The 22,657-nt window shown below is 38.3% G+C and overlaps 1 protein-coding gene across 1 annotated transcript; it reads right to left on the reverse strand.

The window, feature by feature from the left end:
* Positions 1–20,756: 20,756 nt before the first annotated feature.
* Positions 20,757–21,702, reverse strand: LOC114266723 (uncharacterized). The gene is made up of 2 exons (XM_082890655.1): positions 21,527–21,702; positions 20,757–21,456 (listed from the first exon to the last, which is right to left on the reverse strand). Exons 1-2 carry the CDS (start codon positions 21,700–21,702, stop codon positions 20,757–20,759), a joined length of 876 nt encoding a protein of 291 aa, XP_082746781.1.
* Positions 21,703–22,657: the final 955 nt, after the last annotated feature.

The following is a 22,657-nucleotide window of genomic DNA, read 5'->3' on the forward strand; positions in this document are numbered from 1 at the left end:
CGGGACCCTTTTAACTGGTCAAACAGATCATCTATATGAGGCATGGGGTACTTGCTCTTGACCGTAGCCCGATTCAATTTTCGGTAATCGATACTGTTAGGTTTTTATTCTTGGCAATCCCATTTGACAAAACTCCTTTCAGTTGTACTTATTTTCGCACTTCGTATTTCAGTGAGGCTATGAGTTTTTAGATACGAATCCAACCTGAATTATGCCCTGCAGAGAAGTTTATGATGTTAATGCTTTCAAGATTGCCACTTCGCTGATTATGACGGGGATCGAGCTGCCCGGTCAGAGAGTCTTCGCTCGAGCGAGCATCGCGATTCAAATTTCTATAAGTACGTGTTTCTGTCAGATTTTAAGATTACTCCTCCAGATCTTCTTCTTGGATATTAAGGTTTATATCTGGAGATATTTTGCTAGTTTTCTTTGATATTTTGATTGAGTATTCAACTCATGGTTTAAAAAGTATACATCAAAGGATTATTTGTTTGTTCTACACAAAAGAGAGAGTTGTTCTTCGGTGGATTCTGAAGAATTCGAGCCTGAAGCTTTGGTGGATTCTGGTGTGGCTCATCGTCAAGACAATTTCGAGGTGAAGACGGGGTTGGAAGAGGCACATAGGGGTTGGTTCAATTCGGGCGTGGATTCGCTAGGTAATTGAGAGTATACCGGTGTAATTCTTTTATATCTTCTTAGTGGATTGTTTTGTGGCTGTTGCCCATGGTTTTTTTATCACAATTGGAGGTGCTCCAATTGTGGTTTTTCCACGTTAAAATCGTTGTGTCGATTTGTCTTGATTGTTTGATTGGGATTGTTTTATTGCTTTAAATTGATAGATAATCACAAATCAATATCTAGCGGATTTCTAGATTTTTCAGATACAAAGTCTCAAAGCCCCATCTTTCTTTTTAGCAAAGAGGGCCGGTGCTCCCCACGGCGAAGTACTAGGGCGGATAAAGCCCTTATCTAGCAACTCTTGGAGTTAAATCTTCAACTCACTCAACTTGGCTGGGGAAAAACGATATGGTGCCATGGAAATCGGTGTCGTGCCAGGCACTAGGTCAATAGAGAACTCGATCTCTCGATGAGGTGGTAAGCTAACAAGGTCCTCGGGAAAAATATCCGAGTACTCACAAACCACTCTCGGTAACTCAATCTGGATCTCATCACACTCACTACTCATAAAGCTAGCGAGAAGACCACTAAGATCACTCCGCCCTCACGGGTAATACACTGGTGGCAAAACACTACCAACCCAGTCCCTCAAGAAATGAAAACAATCCCCGCTCAAGGTACATACAGTAACCCTTTGGCGGTAGCAATCAATAACAGCCCGGTATGACAAAAGCCCGTCCATACCCAAAATCACATCAAAACCCGACATAGCCATAACTACAAAAGAAAATGGAAACCGGCGATCGGCGACCTCTATATCACAGCCCCCACACCCTTGTTTCAAAATCAACTTACCCCCAACAGGTGATACAACACAAATAGGAGAAGCTAACTGTGCCAACTCCAACCCCAAAACAGATGCAAATGCAGCTGATATAAAGGAATGGGATGCACCTGTATCAATCAACACATTAGCAACCGAGTTGCAAAACAAAAAGGTACCTCTTATAACAGATGGAGTCTGTACAAGATCTTGCGCGGTAACAGCATACACACGCCCTGAAGGTCTCTGATCTACCTGCTCACCTCTCGGAACAAAAGACTGCTGTACAGACTGGGACGATAAGGCTCATTGATTGGCCCTCGAGGCCTAAACTGACTATGCTGGCTGAAAACTCTGCGTCTGCCTCGAACCAGACACACCAGATGTGCCACTCAACTGCGGGCAAAACTTCTTCAGGTGCCCCACCTGACCACACTGGTAACAAGAGAGCGGCTGGCCTCTGCCCTGACTCTGGCTCTGAGGACAAGCCGAAGATGAAGCTCCTCTCTGCCCTCCTCCCCTCTGCGGGCAAGCTGGAGACTTGTGGCCCAGCTAACCATACTTATAACAAGTAAAGTCTCCCTGACTGCCCCTTCCAAAGCCTGAACTCGGCACTGGAAAGGTAGATCTCACAAAAGCACCCTGGGACTACTGAGGGTTAGAACCCTTCTGCCTCCTACCATTCCCTGGTTATCCTGACTCCTCTTGGAGCCCCTCATCCTCTCCTCCACCTCATGCATAATAATCTCCATATGGGCCGTAGCATCCACAAGGCACCCATACTCCCGAGTCATGGACCCTGCAACTCTTATCTTGAGCCCGGTCCTTAACTTCTTCTCAAATTCAAGACAATGGCGTTCCTTAGACGCCACTAGCTCAGGTGTAAACCTAGATAAGCTAGTAAATGCGGCCTCAAACTCGGCCACTGATGTACTCAGCTGCTTGAGCTGACAAAACTGATCCCTCAACTTCTCCCTGACAGCGGGAGACAGAAACTTCTCCGGAAAGGCACCAATGAAAGCCTCCCAAGTCCCTCCAATACGACCTCGCACAAACTTCCACCACTGACCCACGTCTCCCTTCAGTTGGAAAAATGCCAAGGTCACCTTCAAAGCCTCGTCTTCGATGCCAAGCATCTCAAACGTCTTCGTCATCTGCTCAAGCCACTCATCAGCCTTAAGTGGCTCTTTATGATCACCCACAAACTCGTCCGGATTTGATCGGAAGAACTCCCTCTTCAGAAAAGAAGGCCCTGCCTCAGCAACATGGGCCTGGACTTGATTCTCAGCTCTGAGAATGTCCATGGATTCCCTCAATGCTCCCGCCATCTCGCGGGCTAAGGCGCCCATAGCCTGCTAACCTACTGGTTCGGCCACGTTGGCCTGACCAACACTCTCCTGCTGCACCGGAATCTCATCCGGTATAGGCATCTCCTGCCTCCTAGGCCTACCTCGCCTACCACCACGTCCTCATCCTGACATCCTAATAAAGGTAACGAAAACATTAGCACATTCACAAATGTGCCGAAGCTATCTCACTCGCGTCCTAAGCATTGGACAACAGTAATTCATTCCACGTAAGCACATAATCACACAAGCACCTACGAATTTCATTTCCGGATAATGACAGTCCCGAGGCGTTGCTAGAGTTCCGGTTAGAAACAACATTGATCAAGTGCTTTTCCAACAAGACTCCTAGAAACCCAAGGATCCAATCAACATCTTAGAAACTACATTCCATACCCATATAGCCACATAAACATGTTATCACATAAGTACATAACGTTACACCTAAGTCTCTAACAAGCGAGACAAACCCATTGTGGTACTAACCACTTCCCACGTACCCGAAGTATTCAAACCCGGTACGCTCTGATACCAAGTTGTAACGCCCTCAAAATAAACCCATAAATCATACATTCATGATACAAGAAAATGACAATATATTCCATACATCAGAGTGTCAAGTACAAGAGTATTACATGTTGACAACAAAAGTAAATGCCTTACGGGCTTACAACTTTCCAAGTCAACACTTGGGTTCAACAAAAGAAGAGTTCTAACTCTTTATACAAAATAAGCCCTTGGCTTGATTTACATGTAATGCACAAAAAGAAAACAACAAAAGTTCTTCAGCCTTTAAGCCTCCCAAGCTACGTCCTTGGAGGTGGCATATCACCTGAACCTGAAAATGATGTCCCATATAAGGTGTGCCAATGCTCAGTAGAGATATACTAAACCAAGTATAAGAAATAACTAAAACATTAGCATTTGATAAATGGTTAACACTTGTAAACCAACTTACACCACAATCTGGTTCCATGACAAATATGAACATGTTTCATTCCACTTTCCTTTACTTATCCAATTCAATTCATAAATGTGGCTCAGAACCTAGCCAAACAATTAAATGAGACTACATCTCATGTCAAAACACTTCCTTTATCCACAATTCAAATGAGACTACAACTCATGTCAGAACACTTCCAATACTTAAATTATCTACGTTACGCAAACGTAATTAGAATTTCAGGACTTTCACCCTGGACACTCCGGCCAACATAGTTATCAATGGAGTCCATCCCCTATCTCCACCCAAACAGGTTTGAGAGTACATCCCCTATCTTCCCTCAAACCATGGAGTGCATCCCCTATCTCCTCCCAAACAATACACATATACAATGTGTTTAAACACTTATCATATACAATGATCAATCAATACACATATTCGATGTATTATTCCAACCGTCATATTCAATGACATATTCCAGATGATTAGTTTCAGTTTTCCCTAATCAACATACAGTGTCTACAACAATCAAGACTATCCTCCACCGATAGCCTAAAACAGTTATTTCTAAATAGATAATAAATGCTTCAAACAGATATAATATCAACATTTTCATTGGTGAGTGATTAATTTATCCAACTGCACCATTCAATCCCATAATTCCCCAATTTCATGATTTCCAACTCAATTTCACATTTCTCATACTTTCTCAAATTAATTAATCATAATAAATTAGGGCTTTTTCCCTTTTCTCAAATATTGCTCATAAGGCCAAATTTAATCATTCAGACACCATAACTTCATTTAAGGGACCCCTCATACACTTGGAACCCCAAAAATAGAAAACCCCTCTTTTATAATTTCAATTTCAAAACCCTAACTTTTCCAAGTTACCCAAACAACACCATATATCCAAAATACCCAACATTTATGTCAAAACTCATAGAATGGTGTAGGTTATCCCTACCTCAAAAGAAAAAAACCCAAAGGAGATGATGAAGAAACTTGAAGGTGCTCCAAACCCAAAATTTTTCAGATCAAAATGGAGCCCACGCGAAACTCAAGCTTTTTAATGAAGGAAGGAGGGTGAAGAGATCACTTGATCCTAGCCAAAATGTAGAAAGAGAGGGTATTCTAGAGAGCGAAGCTCTCAAACTAGGGTTTTGAAATGTTTTAGAAAAAGGAAGAACCGAAAAAGTGATTCAAAATGACCCAGCTGCGATCTGATATACGTATAGTCCGCTCGAGTGGAGAATAGGACACTCGAGCGTCAGACACAAAAACGTAACTCGCTCGAGCGCAAAAATACCTGCTCAAGCGTAGAATACACTCCTCCAGTACTTTTACAGACTTCGAACACCCGCTCGAGCGTGAAAAACACACCTGCAGTAGTTTTGTAGACGCACAAAATACTGAAAGGATGCAACCTCCGCTCAAGCGCAACAAGACCCGCTCGAGCAGATCATCAGAAATCTGGGCAACAAGCTTAGAGACCAAAACTCAACCAACCTGTTTGAAACATGCCCAAGACATTTCTAAACTCAAATTCAAAGAGTTAAAGGACAGAAATGCAACATATACTACAACAGACAATCACGGAACCGAGTCCGGAATACAGTAAACAATGAGAGGAAAACCGGGATCGCTATAAAGATAACATGACACTAGTAGCGGTAACAATGCTATTATAGTGGTCTAAGTCAATGATGAAGGTTGTGTTTCAGTGGACCAAAGGACGTGATTAATCAAAGCTTTTATGATTTTTGGGTGGGAAGTCTAAATTCTCCATAATTTGGCTCGATGTTGTGCCAATTGCTGAGATCAACCCAAATCCTCATAATTTTTTTGTGAAAAATACAGAAATAGTACCTACAAATGATAGGAGATGCCTCTTTTGGTTGGATATTTGGATTGGAAATCAAAGGCTTACAGATGTGTTCCCTAGATTGTTCTTGCTGTCTTAAGATAAAATGGAGTCTCTTACAATGATTATGGACATAAGGGGTGATTAAAGTGGCTAGGGTCTAGGGTTCAGGACAAGTTTACTAGCCTGAACCCAAAACAATAGGAATTAACAAGGCTTATTACTATTTTGAATGCTGCAACACATCTTAGAGAAGGTGTTGAAGAGAAATTAAGATGGAGAGCGGAACCCTTAGGGGAATTCAGTGTTGACTCAATTTGTAAATGGTGTGAATATTCTCAACGCCCAATCATGTTACCTCCTAAGCTGTTCTGGAACAACATTAGTCATCCAAAAGTTCAATTTCTTCAAAAAATTGGGGTTGTAAATATTAATGCTAATACTACTTGTGTCTTATGTAATGGTTAGGCTGACGATGTGAATCACTTATTCTTGAGTTGTAAACCTGTACGATGTTTATGGTCTGTAATGTTAAAATGGTGGTGAGTTCAATGGGCAATGCCAAACTCAGTGGAGGGAGTTCTACAATGGTGGGCAGGGTATAGATGGAAGAAATTTAATAAGAAAATTTAGAGAGCCATTTTACTCACAGTACTTTGGTCCATATGGAAGCAAAGGAATGACTGTATGTGTAATACGTCTCATTTTGATATGGAGGAGTTCTGTCAACTTGTTAAAACAAGGATTGTTTTTCGGGGTAAAAAGCAACTCACAAGAGATATACTATTCCATTATCGACTTCATTTCAAATTTAAATCAGGTAAGATTGTGTTTAGGAGGAAGGGGTGTTGTCTGATTTTTTGAATACACCATCGCTGTTTATGTTTGGAATCTGGATATGCTTGTAGGATCAGCACTCATGGCCAGGTTGCTTCAAACGCATTGTGCATACGATTGCTTCAGATTTTTTATGCTTCTCTGCTATTTCTCTGCTTGATGCTACTGCTGTTCAAGCTTTAGTACGGGGTCATTTTGGATACAATAATCTCATTTGCAAATGGCGTATAGATTTAGTTGTATAATGTCAGTCCATTGTATTGAATGTTGTTGTGTTTTTTAGGTTTGTTGGTGTGTATATTTAGTTGTGTTAGGTTTTTATTTTTGGCAATCCTGTTTTACAAAACACCTTTCAGTTGTACTTGTTTTCGCACTTTTATTTTAGTCAGGCTATGAGTACATAGATGCGAATCCAACCCGAATTGTACCTTGCAGAGAAGTTTGTGGTGTTTAATTCTTTCATGATTGCCACTTCACTGACTATGACGGGGATTGAGCTGCTCGGTCAGCTTGCGGGGGTCTAGGGGGCAGCGCCCCTTGGCAGGTTCGGGGCAGCGCCCAGGTGGGGTCGAAGGACAGCGCCCCCGAAGCAAAATGCAAAAATGCATTCAAAGTTGGTTCGTCGCTCAAGTGAAGAAGTCCTGCTCCCAAAAGTTGCATTTGTCTGCCAAAAACCTGAGAATATGTTTTTCTCGCTTGAGCGAGACTTTGGTGGCTCGAGTGAAGACACTCGGAAAAACATGAGTTTTAATCTCCTCACTCGAGCGAGCATTCTTTCGCTTGAGCGAGCATCGTGATTCAGATTTCTATAAATACATGATTCAGTCAGATTTTAGGGGAACGCCTCCAGATCTTCTTCTTAGATATTAGGGTTTATATTTGGGGCTATTTTGCTAGTTTTCTTTGATGTCTCATTGAGTATTCAACTCATGGTTTAAGAAGCATACATCAAAGGTTTGTTTGGTTATTCTACACATAAAAGAGAGAGTTCTTCAGTGGATTCTGGAGAATTCGAACCAGAAGCTTTGGTGGATTCCAAAGTAGTTCATCGCCGTGATTCGACATCGGCGTTGTGGATTCAACGTTGGGCAAGACAATTCTGAGGTGAAGACGGGCTTGGAAGAGACACATAGAGGTTGGTTCAATTCGAGCGTGGATTCGCTAGGTAATTGAGAGTATACTTGTGTAATTCCTTTATGTCTTTTTAGTGGATTGTTTTGTGGCTTTTGACTGTGATTTTTTTTTATCACAATTGGAGGCGCTCTAATTGTGGTTTTTCCACGTAAAATTGTTGTGTCGATTTGTCTTGATTGTTTGATTGGGATTGTTATTTATTGCTTAAAATTGATACATAATCACAAATCAATATCTAGGAGATTTTTAGATTTTTCAAGTTGTTTGATGTGAGGTTTGTTGGTTGTCTATGTTTGTTGGTTTCTCACCTTGTGTTGTGCTAGCAACTGATTTGGCTCCCTTTTCGGTGTCAACCTAGACCACACCAATTGAGAATGGCCAACCACACCAACCATGATCAATGGTAATGCAGCAAAATGTGGGAATCCGTCTCAACCTTACATCCGCCAAAAAAAAAATAAACAACACAAATCAGCCCCCATTAGAAGGATCCTTCTTTAAGTAACTAGATCTCTTGATGTAATTCTCTTTTTTAATTCCATCCAACAAAAACACTTCACTTTTGGAGGAGCAACATTTCTCCAAAGTTTAGAGCAATTATGGTTTATCATCAATGAAATGGTGGTGGAGTTTTGGGGTGGAGAATAGAACACTGTGGAAACAGATTATAAGATGCAAATATGGTATTGAGGGAGATGAATGGCTACCATCATTGGTGGCTTCAGGAAACATGTCACTTGTTTGGGGAGATGTTTTGTCTTTATTCAACTTCTAAATTAAATTCAGATGCTTTCGAGTGCTGATCAGTTAATTCAGTAATAGTATTCATGTAATACATTAGTAGCACAGAAGTGGGTTCCTTTTCAGTATGAGCTGAGTTCAGTAATTGTTCAAGTTCATTAACCTTGTTTTCAAGCTGTGTATTTCTCTTAACCAACAGTTCATTCTCTGAGAAAAACTATGCAACTTTCTATTCTGCCTCCGAAATCTTTCTTTTGAGTGGATGAATTTCCTAGACTTTTTACGTTGTCTATAGATAAGGGGGATCACTAAGGATGTTTGTGCAAAATAGGCTGTTTGTGAAAAACTGTGCAGCTTTCTATTCTGCCTCCGAAAGCTCCCCCATGACAAATAGGACTTGTGATAACTGACGGAATTAAATCCGAACACGTAGGTTGGGAGTTAGAGCCGAATACGCCCTAAACTTAGTTGAAAAAAGGCATTTCGGGGGCGAAAATTCAAAGCAGCCCTTGATCCACCATGTGACTCTCATGGATAGCTTCTCCATGACAAATAAGACCTGTGACAACTGACGGAACATAATTCGGACCCGTAGGTAGAGAGTTAGAGTCGAATACGCTTTAAACTTACTCGAAAAAGATCTTTTCGGGGGCAAAAATTCAAAAAAACCTCCTAAGGACCATGTGACTCTCATGGATAGCTTCCCCATGACAAATAGGACTTGTGACAATTGACGGAATGTAATTCGGACCCGTAGATAGAGAGTTAGAGCCGAATATGTCCTAAACTTAGTCGAAAAAAGGCGTTTTAGGGGAAAAAATTCAAAACAGCTCCCGAACCACCGTGTGGCTCACATGGACAGTTTTCCAATGAAAAATAGGACTTGTGACAACTGACGGAATGTAATCCGAATCCGTAGGTAGTGAGTTAGAGTCGAATACACCCTAAACTTAGTCGAAAAAGGGAGTTTCGGGGGCGAAAATTCAAAATAGCCCCCGAACCACCGTGTGGCTCACACGAACAGTTTCCCAATAACAAATAGGACTTGTGACAATTGACGGAATGTAATCCGGAGCCGTAGGTTGGGAGTTAGAGCGGAATACGCATTAAACTTACTCAAAAAAGGGCGTTTTGGGGGAAACAATTCAAAACAACCTTCGAACGACTGTGTGACTCTCATGGATATCTTCTCCATGACAAATAGGACTTGTGACAACTGACGGAATGTAATTTGGACTCATAGGGTGGGAGTTAAAGCTGAATACGCCCTAAACTTAGTCGAAAAAAAGCGTTTCGGGGGGCGAAAATTCAAAACAGCCCTCGAACCACCGTGTGGCTCACACGGACAGTTTTCTCAAGACAAATAGGACTTGCAACAACTGATGGAATGTAATCTGTACCCGTAGGTTGGGAGTTAGAGTCGAATACGCCCTAAACTTAGTCGAAAAAGGGCATTTCGGGGGCGAAAATTCAAAAAAGCCCTCGAACCATCGTGTGACTCTCACGGACAGCTTCTCTATGAAAAATAAGACTTGTGACAACTGACGGAACATAATTCGGACCCGTAGGTAGAGAGTTAGAGCCGAATACGCCTTAAACTTACTCAAAAAAGAGCTTTTCGAGGGCAAAAATTCATAACAGCCCCTGAACGACCGTGTGACTCTCACAGACAGATTCCCCATGACAAATAGGACTTGTGACAATTGACGGAATGTAATCCGGACCCGTGGGTTGGGAGTTAGAGCCGAATACGCCCTAAACTTACTCAAACAAGGGCGTTTTGGGGGCAAAAATTCAAAGCAGCCCCCGAACCACCGTGTGACTCTCACAAAAAGTTCCCCTATGGCAAATAGGACTTGTGACAACTGATGAAATGTAATCCGGACCCGTAGGTTGAGAGTTAGAGCCGAATACGCCCTAAACTTACTTGGAAAAGGGCATTTCAGGGGAAAACATTCAAAACAGACTCCGAACGACCATGTGACTCTCACGGATAGCTTCCCCATGACAAATAGGACTTGTGAGAACTGACAGAATGTAATTCGGACCCGTAGGTTGGGAGTTAGAGGCGAATACGCCCTAAACTTAGTCGAAAAAGGGCGTTTCGGGGGCGAAAATTCAAAACAGCCCCCGAACCACCATGTGGCTCACACAGACTGTTTCCCAATGACAAATAGGATTTGTGACAACTGATGGAATGTAATCCGGAGCTGTAGGTTGGGGGTTAGAGCAGAATACACATTAAACTTACTCGAAAAAGGGCGTTTCCGGGGCAAAAATTCAAAATAGCCCCCGAACCACCGTGTGGCTCACACGAACAGTTTTTCCATGAAAAATAGGACTTGTGACAACTGGCAAAACGTAAGTTGGATTCATAGGTTGGGAGTTAGATCCGAATACGCCCTAAACTTAGTCGAAAAAGGGCGTTTTTGTGAGCGAAAATTCAAAACAGCCCCCGAACGACTGTGTGACTCTCACGGACAGCTTCCCCGTGACAAATAGGACTTGTGACAACTGATGGAATGTAATCCGGACCCGTAGGTTGGGAGTTAGAGCCGAATACGCCCTAAACTTACTCGAAAAAGGACGTTTCGGGGGCAAAAACTCAAAACAGCCTCCGAACCACCGTGTGACTCATACAGACAGTTCTGCTATGAAAAATAGGACTTGTGACAACTGACGAAATGTAATCCAGACCTGTAGGTTGGGAGTTAGAGCTGAATACGCCCTAAACTTACTCGAAAAAGGGCGTTTCGGGGGCCAAAATTCAAAACAGCCTCTGAACGACTATGTGACTCTCACGGATAGCTTCCCCATGACAAATAGGGCTTTTGAGAATGACATAATGTAATTCGGACCCGTATTTGGGAGTTAGGGCCGAATATGCCCTAAACTTAGTCGAAAAAGGGCGTTTCGAGGGTGAAAATTCAAAACAGCCCCCGAACCACCGTATGGCTCACACGGACAGTTTCTTTATGACAAATAGGACTTGTGACAACTGATAGAATGTAATCCAGACCTATAGGTTGGGAGTTAGAGCGGAATACGCATTAAACTTACTCGAAAAAGGGCGTTTCGGGGGCAAAAATTCAAAACAGCCCCTGAACCACCATGTGGCCCACATGGGCAGTTTCGCCATGGCAAATAGGACTTGTGAAAACTGACGGAACGTAATTCAGACCCATAGGTTGGGAGTTAGAGCGGAATACGCCCTAAACTTACTCGAAAAAGAGCTTTTCGGGGGCGAAAATTCATAACAGTCTCCTAATACGCCTTACACTTAGTCGAAAAACTCGCAATACTTAGTTTAAAAAATGACAACTTTATGAAAATAACATCTACATATTCTAATAATTGCCTTTATATATTTATAGGACGAATAAATTACATATTCGATTGTTTGTGCAGTTGGTTGGAATAAATATTGCTTGTTACATATATATATATATATATATATATACTTTCTTTTATTTCCAAGAAGGCATTTCTCGACTGTTCTACCTTAATTGCATGTTAGAACATGTTCCATATGGTTGACTGAATTGATATTTTGTAACTGATTCTAATGTTTCGTTTTTTGTTTTTCTTTGTAGAGGGCTGTGTTGTGTGGACTTGTGGATAATCCATATTGGTGTATGGAGAAGAATTTTCACTTTTGTGTAGAACTAATATAATACTTTTGTCGTCCTCAGCTTTTGTGTAATTCATTATTACTGATATAGAAAACTTTTGGCAATCAACAGATAATGACTATCATGGTACATAGATCACCTTCTGTCGTGGTACATATATACCATTTGTCAGTGTACATATATGACCTTTTGTCATGGTCTATAGAAAACTTTTGTCGTGGTACATATATCACCTTTTGTCGTGGTACAAATTATGATGGTAATTTGTACCATGCCAAATGGTAATTTCTCTTGGTAGTAAAGGTATTTTTTGTATACGGAGGGCTTTGATTTTTGTATGATATATTTTGTATGGAATTATTATTTTAGTTTGGACAATAGTTGATTTGTATGGACTTTGACATTTAAAGTTATTTATTTTTTGTATATGGATGCAGATTGTGGAATGATTGATAGTATGTATCATTTTGTTTATATACGTATTACAGGTTGCATGGAATATAGACAAGTTGTGGAGAAATTATAATTTTGCGATAAAACATAATATCATGTTTTTGGCGACTAGACAATTAGTAGCTAAAAAGAAATTGGGAAAAGACATTTGGCGACTAAAAGTTTTGTAGCAAAAAATAAAAATAAAAAAAGACATTTGGCAACTAAAAGTTTAGTAGCCAAAAGAAAATCAAACATTTGGCGACTAAAATATTTCGTAGCTAAAAACAAAAAGCTAAAGAATAAAAACACTTTTGCCGACTAAAATTTTAGTAGCAAAAAATGTGGGACTTTAGGCGACCAAATATTTAGTAGCCAAAAGAAGAACTTTTTGCCGACTAAAAATTTAGTAGCCAAAAATGTGGGACTTTAGGTGACCAAATATTTAGTAGCCAAAAGAAGAACTCTTTGCTAACTAAAATTTTAGTAGCCAAAAATGTGGGACTTTAGGCGACCAAATTTTTAGTAGCCAAAAGAAGAACTCTTTGCCGACTAAAATTTTAGTAGCTAAATATGTGGAACTTTAGGCGACTAAAAGTTTGGTCGCCGAAAATGGTCTAATTTAATTGAATGTCCAACTTTTTGGCGACTAAAATTTTAGTCAGAAACTGTATACATTTGGCGACTAAAATTAATTACCTTTACCGACAATTCTTTGACGACTACTTTTGCAACCAAATAATTTAGTCGCTAAAACCCTTCGGCAACTAAAAATTAACTTTTGGCGACTGAAAATTTAGTCGCCAAAAGTGAAAATTCTCGTAGTGTATGATTCATTAGTAAAAGTTATGACATTTTGTTAATCTTATTATGATTGTGGAGAAAAAAGTTGTGGTTATGATTCATCAGTAAAAGTTATGATTTGTCATGGTGAATCATAATAAAAAATGTTACAATTCAAATGGTATGATAATTAATTGCCAATAACTATATTTGTTATGAGTTGTCATTATATTGTTATGATTTATAGTGTCTTTGTTATGACACTTTGGTGAATATTATGACATTGTTATGATTCATTGTAGTATTGTTATGATATTTGAAAAAAAGTTATGATTCTTTCTGTAACCTGTTACATGATCGGCTTAGCAGGTCACTTTTTATGATGTGGCACGATATGGACCACACAATAAGTGCATATCATATGCCCTTTTATAAGGTGCATGTTGTAGACTTTCCCTTTGTTTGCATATAATTTAACATGTTTTAAACTTTATAGTCACCAATATTGAATTTTGAGTCACTTGATTAGGTTGTGATAAAAAAAAATTGAGGAGTGGAAGATCATTGGATTGCTAAATTGTATTGTCAATTCATAGAACCCTTTGCATTGATTAATATGTTTAGTGTGTGCCCTAGTTTGGCACAATGTCATGCTTGAATAAATTAATAATATGCCTCCACCTAATTGCCTACCATTGAACCACACATAAGCCATAAAATAAGCTTTCTTGTTAGATATTGTAATCAACTGTTTCAATATTATTCTCTCCATCTTTTTCTCATTGAAAACTTGCCTAACTTTAATATAGTTAAGGACTAATGACATCCCATACCCCTTTACTTCGTCAGTTGTGTCAATATAATCTTTATAGTTTTAATTATATCAATTTTATCTGCACATTATGTCAATTTACTTCAATTGATAACATTTATTTAGAAATTAGACTAAATTAAGGGGTACAATATTCTATTCACATTTAAAATAGTTCATTCCCTTTTGAATAGATTATTTTGGCCTTGATTTTATCTAATTTTTTAACGAATGTTATTAATTAAATGTGTTAGGTTTTATTCTTGGAAACTCCGTTTGAGGCTATGAGTTTATTTATTTTCGTACCTTTTATTTCAATGAGGCTATAAGTTTATTAGATGCGAATCCAACCCGAATCGTGCCTTTGTCAATTTCCATGGATAAGAACCAAGGTTGTAAGAGGATCAAGTGTTCCAGATTTTCCAATTTTGGTCGTCCCGCTCGAGCGGGGAAAGTGACGCTCGAGCGGGGATTGCAAGCTCACAGCATCTCTGCGTCGCCTGAAAAAGTACTGGATGGTGTGATGCGACGCTCGAGCGCGAAGCCTATATGAATCACACAATTTTGAAGCCTCCGCTCGAGCAGGAATTCCCACGCTCGAGCGGACCGCGCAAACACAGATTCTTGGATTTCTATAAGGAATTGGTTTTCTTCCAAAACTAGGATTACTTTGGATTTCTGTAAGTAGTTGGTTTTCTCCCAAAACTGGGATAAGTTCTCCAGATCTTCTTTTTGGATTCTAAGGTTTATATTTGGGGATATTTTGCTAATTTTCTTTCATGTTTTGATTGAGTATTCAGCTCATGGTTTAAAAGAGTATACATCAAAGGATTATTTGTTTGTTCTACATAAAAGAGAGAGTTGTTCTTCGGTGGATTCTGAAGAATTCGAGCCTGAAGCTTTGGTGGATTCCGGAGTGGCTCATCGTCAAGACAATTCCGAGGTGAAGACGGGGTTAGAAGAGGCACATAGAGTTTGGTTCAATTCGGGCGTGGATTCGCTAGGTAATTGAGAGTATACTTGTGTAATTCCTTTATATCTTCTTAGTGGATTGTTTTGTGGCTGTTGCCCGTGGTTTTTTATCACAATTGGAGGTGCTCCAATTGTGGTTTTTCCACGTAAAATCGTTGTGTCGATTTGTCTTGATTGTTTGATTGGGATTGTTATATATTGCTTAAAATTGATACATAATCACAAATCAACATCTAGGGGATTTCTAGATTTTTCAATTGGTATCAAAGCAGGTTGCTCGTTTGTTTTTTTTTTAAAAATCTTTTGAGCGAGATCTTGTTTGATTTGTGATAATGGATTCAATTCGTGAGGGAAATTCTATGGTTCGACCACCCCTACTTGACGGATCCAATTATTCTTTTTGGAAAGCTCGGATGAGATCGTTTTTGAAATCTATAGATGAAAAAGTTTGACAATCTGTCATGAATGGGTGGACCGAACCAACAATTACCGTTGATGGAGTAACTTTTCCCAAACCAATTGAAAAGTGGGACACAATTGATTACCAAAATAGTAGCTGGAATAGTAAAGCTATCAATTCTCTCTTTTGCGCTGTCACACCTGAATAGTTTAGTCGAATTTGCAATTGTGAAGTCGCAAAAGAGGCTTGGGATATCTTACAAATTGTTCATGAGGGCACTCCTTCTGTGAAACGCTCAAAACTTCAAAGGCTCACATCTAGTTTCGAAAACCTTTCAATGAAAGATAGTGAGACTTTTGATGAATTTTATGCGAAGTTGAATGACATTGTAAATTCCAGCTTCAATTTAGGTGAAAAAATACCAGAATCCAAAGTTGTGGGAAAAATTTTGAGATCCTTGCCTGATCGGTTCCAACCAAAAGTTACGGCTATTGAGGAGGCTCAAGATGTTGACAACCTCAAGCTAGATCAGTTGGTAAGAAATCTCCAAACTTATGAGGCACATAGGAATTTCAAAAAGAAACAAAAAGATATTGCTTTTAGTAGTGCTCATAGAGTTGGAGAGGATTCTGATGTGGACTGTGAGATAGATTCCAAGATTACGACTGCTTTTGTTAAACAATTTAAAAAATCTTTTTTGAAAAAGAATCCTAATCTTTTGGAATCTACTCATAGTCATAAATCTAAAGGCAAAGATAAACTCAAAATTAATTATATAGCCAAGAAGGAGAAAGGAAAGATACAAGGGAACTCTGAAAAAGTCCAATGCTATGAATGCCAAGGATTTCGCCACTTTGCTTCAGAATGCCCTACTCGTTTGAGGAAGAAGAAAGCCCTCGCTATCACTTGGGATGATGAATCAGAATCCGATGAAGATGAAAGTGATAATGAAGATCAAGGTGAAGAGGGACATAAACAATTCCTTGCTTTCATGGTGGTTTTTAAAACTGAAGGACGAACAGAGTATCCGAAGAGCCCAGTTGAGAATACCACTGATGATGAATCCTCGGGAAGTGATGATGAAGAGCTTGAGCAAGCTTATAAAAAGTTGTATAAGGAATCTCTTAAGTTATCCAAATTGAATGACAAACTCACTATGAAACTCACAGCATGTGAAAGTGAGAATGTCAAACTAAAGGAGGAGATTTCCGAGGCTAGGCTTGATGCCATCAAGCTAATGATCGACAAGCTCTTTGTGCAAAACTCTTGACTTGTGAGACAGAGAAGAACGAGCTACAACAAATCTATGCAACATATGAAGAAAAAATTGAAACTCTCGAGATATCTCAAGTTGCTTTGGAATAACTAATGATCAAGAAAGAGGAAGAACTCAAGTGTGCCATGGTTACCATTGGTCTTTGGAACAAAGGATCAAAGACTTTGGACAATATCATTGGGTCTCAACAAATCTGTTCTGACAAGAGTGGCATTGGCTTTGGTGGTAAGAAAGAGCAAAAACAGAGTGCTTCAACATCTCATGATACAAGAACTCAAGGAAAGTGAGAACAAAAAATTCAATATAAGGATGGATTTCTCAAACTTCCTAGAGTTAGTAAGGTAAAAGAAAAGAAGGTACACCCTGTTTTTATTTGTCATCATTGTGGTATGCATTGTCATATTCGCCCTTATTGTTATAAGTTGCATGGGAGAGTGTATTTGCCTAGATCTAAAAATTGGAAGTTGGAAGCCAAGTCGAGACGGGTTCCCATTGCAGGGAAAAGGAACCACAACGTCAAGACACTACCCAAGAACTGCAATTCTCACAACTTTGTTCGTACTAAAGCAGTTTGGGTGAGAAAACTTGACTTGTATTAATTTGTTTATTTGTTTTAGCTTTTGGGTTTTTGTGTGTTGTTTTTAACAATAAAAAAAAATGTGTGCTTGTTCGTTTTTTGTCTTGCTTCGGTTAAGAAAAAAAATAATAAAAAAACCCAAAAAGATTTTCTTAGTATGGTTTTGCAAGCTTGAAATTTTTGAGTGATCCTTGGTGCATATTGGAATTGATGAGAATATCCATTACATGTTAATATATGTGTGCTTTCTGTGGTCATTATTCATTTTGGAGTGCGTGTTTTTTGATTAGTATGTCTCATTCTGTACACACTCTTGGATTAGCAAATTTTGGAGTCTTCCGCCTTAGTGATTTTTTTTCTCTATGGACTTCTGTCATTGATCTTTTGCGTTTCTAGAGGAATTGACCTATACTAGCATATCATGGGTGATGTTGAGTCTCTTAACCACCTTTCATCTTTTTGCATCTCCATGGCTTTCCCCTCTATTCTTTGTAGTCCAGCCATGAGGAAAAGGTTACCTCAGAGTCACCAACCAAGCCATCCTTATTATATTCATGCTTCTCTGGTTCGGTTTCCATACTCTTGAGCGTGTCAACCGCCAATGAGTGTGCAAAAGAAAAAGAAAAAGAAAAAGACAAATACAAAGAAAGAGAAGAAGAAAAAATTATGCAAAAGAAAGAAAAAATGTGCAAAAGAAAGAAAAGAAAAAGATGTAAAAAAAATAAAAATAAAGGATTCATTGATTGAGGGGGAGCCTCCGCCTTTACTCACCAAATACCCCTTGATTCCTAGTGGTTTGACTTTCCTTTGTTGTGCTTAGATTCTCTTGCTGGAGGTCCAACTTTCAGATCACTACTAGGATTGAATCTAGTGTTTGTCGAACTCCAAGAGTCACGCACACACTTTTATCATGGGATCTATGCTTTTCACATAATGCATCACTTTCTTTCATGAGGAATTTTCTACAGACTGTGCACATTGTGTTTACTAGTAATTGTGTTTCTTGGATATTCTTGTGTGTTTTACGGTACAAATCTGAAATTCCTTGCTTGCTCCACCATATTATTTTTGTTGTTTTCTTCTTGTTCACTATTTTCAGTGTTTGTGGTTGCTTTTAGTAAGGGGGAGTTTGGTTCATCTTGACTTGGGTTGGTTTATGATCTTGTTTTTTTCGTTTAAGAGTTGTTTTTTATGAGTCTTAGTTTTCATCTATTCATGTTTTCCATCTCATGTTTCAAGATAATCGTGTCATATGTCTATTGCATTTTCATATACTCTTGTGGGACTAATAGTTGTTTTGGAGATTGTGGCACTAATAACTGTTTTGCAGATCAAGACCTTGAGAAAGAAGTTGGGTTTTGTTGGCTGTAATGGGTTGGGGTGTTTAGGATTTTATTTGTTAGGTGTGTTTTGTCACAGCATTGCCAAAGGGGTAGATTGTTAGGTTTTATTCTTGGCAACCCCGTTTGACAAAACTCCTTTCAGTTGTATTTGTTTTCGCACCTTTTATTTCAGTGAGGCTATGAGTTTATTAGATGCGAATCCAACCCGAATCGTGCCTTTGTCAATTTCCATGGATCAGAATCGAGGTTGTAAGAGGATCAAGTTTTCCAGATTTTTCAATTTTGGTCGTCCCGCTCGAGCGGGGAAAATGACGCTCGAGCGGGGATTGCAAGCTCACAACATCTCTGCTTCGCCTGAAAAAGTACTGGATGGTGTGATTCGACGCTCGAGCGTGGAAACTTCCGCTCGAGCGTGAAGCCTATATGAATCACACAATTTTGAAGCCTCCGCTCGAGCGGGAATTCCCACGCTCGAGCGGACCGCGCGAACACAGATTCTTGGATTTCTATAAGGAATTGGTTTTGTTCCAAAACTAGGATTACTTTGGATTTCTATAAATAGTTGGTTTTCTCCCAAAACTGGGATAAGTTCTCCAGATCTTCTTTTTGGATTCTAAGGTTTATATTTGGGGATATTTTGCTAATTTTCTTTGATGTTTTGATTGAGTATTCAACTCATGGTTTAAAAGAGTATACATCAAAGGATTATTTGTTTGTTTTACATAAAAGAGAGAGTTGGTCTTCGATGGATTCTGAAGAATTTGAGCCTGAAGCTTTGGTGGATTTCGGAGTGGCTCATCGTCAAGACAATTCCGAGGTGAAGACAGGGTTGGAAGAGGCACATAGAGGTTGGTTCGGGCGTGGATTCGCTAGATAATTGAGAGTATACCTATGTAATTCCTTTATATCTTCTTAGTGGATTGTTTTGTGGCTGTTGCCCGTGGTTTTTTATCACAATTGGAGGTGTCCAATTGTGGTTTTTCCACGTAAAATCGTTGTGTCGATTTGTCTTGATTGTTTGATTGGGATTATTATATATTGCTTAAAATTGATACATAATCACAAATCAACATCTAAGGTATTTCTAGATTTTTCAAAATGAAATTGGCATAGCGTAAAAACTTAAAGGGCAAAATTAATACAATTAGAACTATAGGAACTAAATTAATATAAGAAGTAAGTTATAGGAACCATTAATATAATTTATCCTATAGTTTCCAAAGGAAGACTGAGAAATATATAAAGATCATCCGTACTATTTGCTTATCCATATTGATAGACGGACGTAAGATTCTAATTTCAAATAATCAAGATTAATAAAGGGACATGTATTGAATTTTAAAATAATCTTAAAGGACAAATTTATATAATTTGATAATATTTATGAATAATACTATTACAATAATAAGAATTTTTTTTATAAAAAATAGAACTTTGAGAGACAAGTTCCCATGGACTTTTATCTACCTTAACAGTAAAGACAAAAGTAGAATTATGGATTGTTGAAATAACGTTGAGTTTTGGATTTAAACAAGAACATGTGGAGGGGGGAGAAAAAAAATGGAAAAAGAGAAGGAAAAAATTTATTACAAACTTTATTTATCTTTTGCAAATCCAAGGTCTTACATAGAAAATGGTTATTATCCTCCTTAATTTTCATGTTCCACCCCTTGTCCATTGTCATCTACCAATTTATAGATGAAAAATAATTCAGAGCACTAAAAGTGGTGCTATAGCACCACTAATGATGTGACAGTGGGCCTCGCCCATTGCCTATGCCTTTTTTTTTTGGTGGTGATAGAGAGCTCTAAAAGTAGAGTTCTAAATTGAGCTCTACTTATGTGGCAATAAGAAAAAAAAGAAAAAGAAGAAGGCCAAAGCATCACTTCAATGTTGGGTCCCACTCATTAGAGCTCTCAACCATTTTTGTTATTGTTTATAGATATGAGAAATGTAATACATGACATCAATCAGGGACGGACGCAGTATTCTGATGTTGGGGGGGGGGGGCGAGTGTATATGCAATCAAAAAATTTGTAATGAGCATGTGATATACAATATCAATTTCTACCAAAATATCACAAAAATATATAATTAAATGTTTCCATTTGTCGTATATAATTACAAAATATTATCAAAATATAATTGGATATCTTTTAGTAAATCCATATTAATTTTCAAAAAAGTAACTATTTGCTCTACATATCTACTTAGGCATCTAAAGTTATGCTCGACGTTCTGTCATAATATAAAAAGCATCTATGATGGAATCTACATCAAAATCTCGAGCAATGTCTTTCTTAGCATATGTTAACAAGTAGCTTGAAAGAAAATCATCGTCCATCCTATTGCGCAATCTAGTCTTTAAAATTTTCATAGCCGAAAATGCACGTTTTGTTGTCGCCATAGAAACTAGTAAAGTTAGACCAAGACAAATTAATCTATCGACAAAAGGATAAATTGTTGACTTCCTTGTTTTTACCAACATTTGGCACAAGTCAGAAATTGTCAACAACTGCTGAAACTCAAGATGTTTAAGGATATCAATCTCGTAGCTTTGCAATTGGATTTTCAAATATATTTTTTCTTGCACTATAAAGTCATTAGGATAAAATTGATTTGCAAGCTTGCATATATCTTCAATTTTGAACGAACTGTAATCATCCCTAGGATCTAAAGCATAGCTAAGAATAAGCAACTCTATCACATCTTCTTTGAATCTGTTGTTCAATTCTTGCAATTGAGAGTCACAAATAATTGTAACAATATCAACCCGAAAATGATGCTCAATAGTAATGTGATCTTTTTGGTGACAAGCACGATCTCTACTAGATGTGTAACGAGCACTCATATCAGGAATATCTATGTCATATTTTCCACAAAATAGTTGAACATTCTGCAACAAAGGAATCCATCCATCTTCTCTATATTTTTGAACAAGTGCTTTTGTAGGTTACACTAGATGCATTGCATTCAATATAACTTGGGATTTACGTTGCAAAGCTTGGCAAAGACATCAGTAGTCCCATAATATCTCTCATAAGATGTAAGATAAACACAAACTCAAAAGATGTAATCTTATCATAAACTCCATCTACATCTGCATGTTGAGTAGAGGTGGCTCCATCATTGATGACATTACTTAAGACTGAAAATGTTGCACTAAACATATTTATCAAACTGGAAATAGATCCCAAGTGAGAACCCCATTGAGTATCTCCAGCCCGTTTCAATGTCCCAACTTGATTTTTGCCTTTACCAATTTCAATTTCATCAATGGCAAGTTTTGCTGTAATTTCTTCAACTTGAGCAACTTTCAACTGATCATGCCTTTTTGGGGGTAGTGGTCCTTAAATTTTTTGCAAAAACTTTGGGGTGGCGAACCTATATAATTTTTAAATATTTGAAATTTTTTTACTATATCTAAGGAGTTTTTTCAAAACTTCTGGGGTAGCAGTCGCCCCTGCCAGCCCCCCTCCCCGGTCCATCCCTGACATCAATATTGTACATATACTATTTTGATAAAATCTTAATAGTGAGTGGATTGTTTTTCGAAACACATTAGTCGATCTGCTAGATAATTTCTTGTAATGATGGTCAAATAACTTTGTTTGTGGACTCTTAAATATATTTAATCCAACAATATGAACAAAAATTACTCAAAAAAAAAATTTGTAAATCATATTTATTGTAAGTGTGATCTATATTCTATTAATTTTAACTTTACATCATACACTTTATCATCAAATAATAATTTTTTTTAGGAGATTTGCTAAATTTTAACTTTAACTAAAATTATAACCTGCCATTAAAGATGTTATAAACTGATTAAACTATATAAATTAGATTGCAACAAATGACTTCTATCAGATTTTTCAAAGTATAATCCAACTAATCCAAAGTTAAAAGTTGTGGCCAAAAGGGATTCCATGTTTGTGCCATGTTGTATGTTCTTGTTCATGTAAGGGTACTTTTGTCAACTGCAAAAACTTTTTTTAAAATTATTTATTTATTATTATTTTTTTTGTGTGCACCATATAGAGATCCATACTTTAATGACTAGCGTGTGAAAGTTGTCCAAGGATGGATAGAGATATGTGAAAGCAAATGGAAGTTTCAAATAAA

Source organism: Camellia sinensis, chromosome 10 (assembly GCF_055761805.1).
Source record: "Camellia sinensis isolate YWXY chromosome 10, ASM5576180v1, whole genome shotgun sequence".
Lineage (NCBI taxonomy): Eukaryota > Viridiplantae > Streptophyta > Magnoliopsida > Ericales > Theaceae > Camellia > Camellia sinensis.

Bases quoted from the DNA above. Each gene is read 5' to 3' on its own strand.
- LOC114266723 (XM_082890655.1), bottom strand. From the start codon at position 21,702: ATGTTTAGTGCAACATTTTCAGTCTTAAGTAATGTCATCAATGATGGA. The intron at 21,457-21,526 runs GTAAATCCCAAG...TCAAAAATATAG, and splicing joins TCTTTGCCAAGCTTTGCAAC to AGAAGATGGATGGATTCCTT.